At 44.0% G+C, this 8,352-nt stretch overlaps 1 protein-coding gene across 3 annotated transcripts in view; it reads right to left on the bottom strand.

Moving 5' to 3' along the window:
* Positions 1-622: 622 nt before the first annotated feature.
* LOC139700989 (lipid storage droplets surface-binding protein 1-like) overlaps positions 623-8,352 on the bottom strand; it is a 45,371-nt gene continuing 37,641 nt past the window's right edge. For 2 of the 3 annotated variants that reach the window (XM_071599534.1, XM_071599535.1), the window contains exons 4-8: positions 6,561-6,792; positions 5,867-6,021; positions 4,049-4,309; positions 2,201-2,281; positions 623-1,015 (exon numbers count right to left, since the gene is read on the bottom strand). In XM_071599534.1, coding sequence (XP_071455635.1) covers positions 878-1,015; positions 2,201-2,281; positions 4,049-4,309; positions 5,867-6,021; positions 6,561-6,792 — 867 coding nt within the window. In that variant the 3' untranslated portion in view covers positions 623-877. The remainder of the gene's footprint in view (positions 1,016-2,200; positions 2,282-4,048; positions 4,310-5,866; positions 6,022-6,560; positions 6,793-8,352) is intronic. The other variant, XM_071599536.1, reaches the window with a different exon arrangement.

Here is an 8,352-nt window from a genome sequence, read left to right as displayed (position 1 = left end):
CCGACATTTCCGGTGCATTTTCCTCTAAATCACCTTACGTGCACTAACTCGTATCGCCCACGCTATGGTATCACCTTCCGCCGCTCATGTCATTAAGTCCCAAAGCTTAGGGTACATCTAATTTTAAGTTCTAAGTCACGCCCCTGAGAGGGAAATTTAACTACATTGTTGAGCGAGCCAACGGAACACTCTAAATTGATAGTATATCTTGTAAGTTACTATATGTTAATTCCTTTTAGCTACAAACGAGCCACGAAACCGCATGGTCACGTCACCCTATCTTGTGCCTTTGAGGCGATTAACTTTTAACACTAACGCATTTCGTTAACTGCATATTAATTTTGGAATACTTGTTACTTTTTAATTTTTGTAGACTGGATTGTTTGTATTAATTATGGAATACTTAAATATTGAAGTTATTTTTGAAATCTTTTGAACGAGGCCGTATCGAGGAAGACTACGCCGTGCTGTTACGTTCTGTTAATGTTCTTTAAAGTGGGTACACTAGACCGTATGTAATCAGTCTTCCGTCATACGCGACTCAAAACTGTTACGAAACTGAAGAAAATTTTGAGGAAAGCGATACAGGAAAAATAAGTGATTACAGACTGGCAATAGCATATTTCATTTAAGATCAATTTATTGGTTATAGCTTTTAATACATTATATTTTGATATAAAAGTACACAAATCTCAATTATAGAATGCAAAATACCCCCAATTTTTAAATTCTCAGGAACATCGAAATTTCTTCGACGGAATTCGAACAAAACTTGGGAGGAAAAACATGATATAAAATTAAGACAAAGACATCACAACACCACTTAATCCTGGAAGATTCATTACCACCCACAGTCTTTTGTTACTTAAGCTAAGGATTAGTTCGCCACAGCAATGCTTTCGCTAACTTTGTCGTTAGTGGGAACAGCAGTTCTCTTCTCCTCCGTGGAAGATCCCTTATCGGACGTAGCTGTCTTAACAGGCTGCACAGCAGGCGGGGGAGAGGTCGCCTTCTCCTGAATTGAAAAGAAATCAATCAGAATTGCACATTCTGTCAACACGGGGGGGGGTCAAAGGTGGAAGGAAGACTAGCAAAAAGCTATGTAATTGAATAGGTGGTGGACTGGGCGATAGTGATGCCCTCTATGCCGCCCGAACCGTGGCTTCGCTTTTAAGCCGGTAGGCGTTGGTGCGAATTCTGCCCTTGCTTAATCACCGACGGCCTCTGAAGAACTTTAGAAATTGGCATCTAACAAGAATTCCAGTCGTCACTCAAGTCAGCAAGAGGAAGTGCTAAATTTGAGGAAGGATTCTTGGTAACGACACGATGGCGTCAAAGGAAATTATGCTGGAAAAGTGAGATTTCTTTACTTTCAAGGTCATACTCTATATCCTCAAGTTTGAAGGGCTAGTGACGTATTAGCCGTCGTGATACAGTTCGCTGATGACTGGCACCTATCGCGGGCGGCTGATTGTAAACTAAGGCAAGAGGTGTTTTAAGGTTTTAGCAAATTGGTGAACAAAGCTCAGTAGGGTGACTTGGCTAAGCCATGGAATTGGTAGCTTGTTTCCTTTCGGCAGTTCGATTTACTACGATTTTCACGTGCAACATTTGAGGTAGTTTCAATGCAGCGGCTGCTACGGTAGGAGGTTATGAACAGCGCAGGCTATCGATACAATGGGTCTTAGGGAATGTTTAATTAGGGATTGTGCAGGTTCGAGCATTTGCTCGAAAGTCGCGTGTCAGTGATTATGGCTATGCGGGGGATCAGTAATAGAAGTGTAGGTACCCGATTAAAATAATGCTCTGGTACGAGTTCTGTTTTTACTATGGGTTTTGATCTCGTTTGTATGTGGCCAGCCGATCCCAATAGATCGTCGCGTTACTGGAGAAGGGCAACATAAGGTGTCATTTTTACGTAACAGTGTATGTAAGCAATACACAAAGACTTCGTTCCTTATTCCAAGTTTATTAAAGGTTCGCAAAAGTTCGACTTAGTATGTTTAAGTGCGACAACTGAATGGAGTAGCAACACAACAGCAAGCTTACAAATATCGGGGGAATCCGCCACCGCAAATTGTGCAGTAATGAAGAGACTTAAAGCGCACGCTCCCTTCAGGTAATGCCGGCTGTTACGCATTTACTCGAGGGAGAGAGTGCAAATATCTTTCCCACATGCCAAGTAGACGTTAAAAGTCACCTGTCTCATACATAGCAGTTGGGCCCGTTCCTCTGAGCTGTGCCCGTTGGAAGAGTCTTTGTCGCCGTTCTTGGACGAGACCTGCAAAGAAAGGAGAATTAGAGGGTGCGGTACGCACTGGTATAATGAAGTTGTCATGAATTTCATTGGTTGGTTAAGGGTTGAATTCCAATGGCTTGGTTTTTCAACGCAATTATGAGGAGAGTATCACAATATTGAGTTGGTTTCACTATGATGAACGACCAAATGCCTTGGGATTGCCTCTTAAATGTTTATTTCAGTCACCGATTCTAAATGCAGTGTAAGATTTGCTGTTGATTGGTTTCAAATTACGTTTGAGCGCGTGAAATTTTCTGAAATTGAGGCACGAGGCATCCTAAAGGAAGTTTAGGTTTTGTCATGGAATGGACTGGTAAATTTATATTCAATAACTGGTAAATTTAGTAAACCGAGTTAGTTGACTGGCGTGGCTTTACGAATTTTCCTGGACCCGGGACAGGTTGTAATGATAAATAATTACCTGGAAAATTTATGGAACTGTTTCCCAGTTGTAATGTTCCTCAAGTATTGTCACCTATTTAAAATGTAGGAGTGATTTAAAAGATCAAAGCAAACGTTGGATATTGTTTAAAATGTTGCATGTGGGATGTGGGGTCGTTTTCAGCGTGGGAAAGGAACTCCCATTTCCTGTTAATCAATCTTGGTAAGAAAGGTGCGCTCTATTAAACGGATAATATAAATGTTGCAATCAGGCAGTTGTCCCGCTGGCGGCTGTAACTCGTGTGATGTACATGCATACGGACAGGCAAGAGAATTTTTTTCGGTATGACTTATTAAGATGGCCAACCACACCATCACATGGGCTAGGTTCACACCATACTCTTAGATGCGATAAACCGTCTTATCAAATATTACTTTGTGCGAAGAGTGGCGACTACATTGAAATTCGCAGAGCTTTGTTCATCGTTAATAGGCTACTCTTCTGTTTGAAGGCGATGTGATTTCCACGGCGGTGATGAAACAGCGGTAAGTGGAAGTGCCGTGCTCGCGTTTCAGATACCACGAGCAACAGTTAACCCCGAGCTTTCCGTGTACGGGCGGTGTAGGAACAGTGGTTGTGCACCTTATCAAGCAAATAAAATACTTTTAAGTGGTACACTCATTTAGTCCATTCTAATCTTTTGGTGCAAGTACCGCATCCAGGATACCCGGTAATCCAGAAAGTGAGGAATTTTCCCAAATATTCGGGAATGTTCTCTAGCGAAAGGAAATTCATGGCAGGGCGCGCTTATGATAAGCGTAGTAGTTTCTTTCATGTGGGCTGGGGTTTTGCTGCGGGGCAAATACTTCGTTAATGTAGGAAAATGATGGGCGTAGATTGGAAGCGTTTTCAGAGTTGTGGATGCGGAATGATTCCCTTCGTCTGTTTCACCTTTCACGAAGTTAAGTGCCACGCATTGCAGGACGGGGGAATAAAGAATGTGAATTAGGAATTAAAGAATTCGTAACCTTTCACTTGGGTGTTACATGGTTAAACGTTTAATGCCTTCATAAAGGCTTCTAGTCTAACATCCTCGGCAGTGTTAAACCGATTGAGTAAATGCTGCGTTCCCGGCAATTTACAGAAAATAGGGTCTGTGCTTTGTTTGGGGTAAGGATGTGATTTGAAGTCTCTTCAATGATAGATTATTCAAAATGTGTAATCGCGAAAGACGAACGTGGCAGTACATTTAGCAGTCCTGGCTTTTAAACATATCGGGGAATTGTAAGAACAAGATCTAGAGTTACAGCGAAACAAAGCAGTTAAAGGTCATTCCCAACCGAGTGTTGCTGCTCCTCTATACTTACGCTGAGAAACCCTCCAATGATGCTGATCCCGTAATTAGCGGTCGAATTCAGCCTCGAATACACTCCCCCAGGGATGGTGACGATTGTGGCGCGCGCATTGTCCAGGGCTCCTACCACGCGACGGGCCAACTTCCGGGCCATGACCTTAGGGAATCCGTGTCCCTTGTCGCCCTCCTCGTCCTGCAACTGACGGGCCATCTCTGCCCAGGCGGTGCCGACCTTTGAGACCAAAGCCTTTGGGTCTGCCACCACCGAGGTGATCTGGAAGAAAATGTAAGGTCAACTTGTGAACGAATATGCGGATGGTCGAACGGCAGGGTGGATCTTGCCGATCCAAGAGAGCATGAGTGGGTAAATGGTGCCGGGAGAGGGGAGGAATATTGAGATGTCGCAATACGGGGAGGGGGTTTTATCAGGCGCGACTTAGAGGGTTTTTTTGTGTTCCGCCGGGTCAATGCAGCAAATTGCCTTAAACATCCTGGTGCATGCTGTGTTAGCAACTGCTTTAGCTCTGCATATTTTCCCCGCCTCACTTGGCTTCATGCAAAATTAATGTTACACCTCACATATTGCCTAGTACTTTCCTAACTGCATGTTGATATGTCTTCATGTTTCCCTGCGAGCCGCAATAAGGGTCATAATTAAACTACTTTTTCAAGGGAGTAAAATGAGCTTTGAAAAGTCTGTTAGCGCTATGAAAAGCGACGCCTGCTGAGGAAATGCCATGTCCTTGTGGACGTTTCTGGTTAGGTCTGAAATTGTGCAATGGCGATAGAGAGGAGTAATTGGAAAGTTCGGATTGAAGGTTCCGAGTAAATAAATCTAAGAGCGGGTCTTTTTGGCAGCGATCTGCTGATCTAGGTTTAAGTTTTGGTGGACCCAGGTGCTGTGCAACATATGTTCTCCCAGTCTGGATGGGAGGAGAGTACTCAAGCTTCTGGTGACATTTTTATTGAAGTTAATATGGATGTGTAGTTGATACTTCGATAACTGGCGATGGATGGAGTGAGAACTATGCAGTAAGCAATAGTAGTGCCGAGGGGGGCTTTCAGATAATGAATCACAAACGGGAAGGATATAGTAAAATCGTCAGCAGCAGGTAGTTTAGAGTTTAAACTTATGTAGGAAGAGTGCTTTAGGGTCCCTATTCATTTGAGAGGTTAACAATCGGGACTGCGGTGAGGAAGGTTAAGGTATGTGGCCGGTGCGGGAGTGGAATGTCGATATAAAGGAAAATGAACCAAATTATTGGAAGAATGGATGAAAAGAGGAGCTAATTGAGGAGCGAACAAGAGGAAGGGAGAGTTAATTTTGCATCCCGAGGCGAGATTTGTTACTTATATCCATACCTAGAAGGAAACTGGAAGGCCGGGATGGCTTACGAGAAACGTTAGGAGGGAGTTTCTGTAAGAAGTGTGTAAGTGGTCCGGGAAATTTGGCTTTGGCTCAGTGCGGGATCTTCTGAAAAACGAGCTCTTCCTTGAACCGATTTTTCACCCAAGCGTGCAGGGTATGTACATTGCCTTCGATTGCGGGGCGAGAGTGGATCTGCTGCTTCGCGGTATTTTGCTGGGCCGAAACTTAAGCTTTGGAATGTCCAAATTATCAAAAATTTAAACTAAAGTAGTCTTAGCACTCACCACGGGTACAGGGCAGACGTCGCGTGCGGGAGCACTACTGAGAGGCGTCTGATGAGTACATATATCATGGCACCAGATCGCGGGCTATGCGCGTCAATAGGGATGGGAGGGCGTGAGAAAAACGTGGGGGGGGATGGTGCAATCCTGGAAATGGGTTTCGTGACTGAAAAGTACTCACGTATTGTGCCACTCCACCCACGTAAGTCGTGGCTCCCTCCCCTTGTTGTTTGAGGCTCTTGATTTGAGCGGAAGCGATGCGAATCAGGCGGCGCTGCAAGCGGCGGGTGACCTTCTGCAGGCGCAGAAGGGCATCCATGGGGTCATTTTTGGCACCTTAGGTGGGAGAGGACAATAGTACGAGTAAGGATAATGGTGACTATGATAATAACAGTATCGAACAACAACGGCCCAGGCCATAAACGTATAAACTTTAGATTAATAGATTAAGTTCATGTAAGACATGAACGGAGTGGCGCACGGGGAAGAATTTCTTCTGCCACCTAACGTGAATATCCGGTATGAATAAATTCAAAGTAGCCGTTTTGGTGGCAACCGGGAGTTTTAAAGAGCCGAATGCAATGGACCTTTGCAACATTAAATTTCATCGAAATGGTGCGCCCAACCCATAAGTTGGTGATCATGGCGGGATACAATTGTCACTGGCGTTTTAGTGTTCAGGGTGGGATTTGCATGGAAATTCTGTTTCCTCCCTTAATTCCATATAATTCCCTGCATTGAAAGGTTTTACACCAAAGCCTGTTGCTGTTATTATTGCTAATTGTTTGGCCCAAAATTTGGCACTTCTACTAGGAGGCACAGTAACAATACGTTGTCACCAGGACAATATTGGCAACGCAGATGAGCAACCCTACCTTCGCCTCCTTCCTTTGCTGGTACCAAGGCCTTGTCCTCAGCCTCATCTTCTCCCTGCTGCGACGGGAGATAGCGGTCCACGTACCATTCCACCGCGGACACAGCGGTGCGTAGCCCAGCTGCGGCGACACCCACTCCGGCCCCGATGATCTTGGCGGTCGCGGGAGTGTCTGGCCCTTGGGCGTGTAGCCCAAGACCGGTCGCCACATATTCCCGGGTGGTAGCTAGCATCTGCCAAGACGAAATTTGTATATTTGGAATTTAATGCACTGTGGGTATGGAGAAGTCCTTCGACAAGAGGAAATTGGGAATGATAACAGCTGTTCAGAAGTTATGAATAGACCAGAGATGAGAATGCATCAGCTTTAGCTAAGGAGACAGAACATATTGTATAGTCAGGGTATCAGCTATAGATTGAAATTCCCTGCCCAGATCACAATCCTTGCTTTGCGTGCTATGAAAGACAATATTCACTCAAAATATAAATCTCTGTAATACCTGCTGTGCATAATCCAACTCGGGAGCTGGTCTCTTTTTTTTCAATCTCAAATCGAGGCAAATATTCGAATATTAAACAGTCTTTGTACATTGGGTTAAACCAGAGACAAAGCATGTGGAAATTGAGCAAGACTAAAACAGTATGGGCACATTCAAGCCATTCAGAATTAATGGGTTGGGATTGAGCATTATTAAAACAATACTAAGCATTGGACATTCGGCATTCGGTTCCTGTTCCTTTTTACGGTTGGTGACCTAACACCCCACGCCACACGCCCTTGCGGCGGCTTGTGGGGTATTATGTAGATGTAGACAGAATCTGAACCTGCACCAGAACGGAGAGAAGATGGGAGGCCAATACAGGTTGTCACATGTTCAGTTTACTATTCAGGCGGAGGAATGACGAGGGTTTGAGGCTGTGTTCCAGTGAATGGGGCACTGCCGAATAGGTTTACGGGCTATCAAGATTGTCGGCAGGGGTTATTGTTGGAGCCCGGGAGTCTTAAAAATTTGGAAGGATTGACCAAAGTTGTGGCACAAGCTAACATTGGTAACATGGAAATAGCGTACAGAACAAGGGATTGACTTTTCGAAAGATGGCATGAATCGTTTCGCAAAAAGGACTGGGAACTTGGCTCTATAGAAGCCTTCATACCGTTTAAACGAATAGGTGTTCCGATATCCCTTCTTTGTTTTATTAACTAATCAATTTTCTTAATTTGTGCTTTAGAGTGAATCAACAGTTTTAGAATTTCTTATGCAAGATCTCAGAAATTAAAAGACAACCTCGCATGATGAGTGCTCTTGATAATGGCTTGTGTGTCACTTAAAATGTTGCATCATGCACATTCTGGCGCGAGTGATTTCTGTGCCGGCACAAGACTTTTGAACATGAGTTTTTCTTTTACGAGAACATTTTAATTTCTTAGAGAGCGTCATTGGAGTCCCAGGTGACTGAAGTAAACCTAAGAAGATTAATAAAACTTGGGAAGTCTTGTGGCGTGGTAGTGGGTGATGGAATGTTAGTTCGAGGATTTTTGATGCGTGGTAAAGGGAAAGGTGAGGTGAAGGGAGTCTCCAACCAATGGCGGTTGTGTTCGTAATTTTGACACAGGGGCGTTTGTACGACATCTTTATAATCATCCCAATTGAACGAGAACTCATGGCGCAGTTTTCGAAACCTTTCTGTTAAACTTACTTTCCATACCAATGGTCAAAGCACTAACACGATCTTCGTAAAAAACTATTGAATCAAATTTAATGCAAGTTTACGGGGTAACATGCTATTATCAA

This window comes from Hetaerina americana, unplaced genomic scaffold, assembly GCF_022747635.1.
Source record: "Hetaerina americana unplaced genomic scaffold, ioHetAmer1.1.p SCAF_11, whole genome shotgun sequence".
NCBI classification, from domain to species: Eukaryota; Metazoa; Arthropoda; class Insecta; order Odonata; family Calopterygidae; genus Hetaerina; species Hetaerina americana.
Note: the sequence above shows the minus strand (reverse complement) of the source record. Positions and strands in the feature narration are given on the sequence as shown.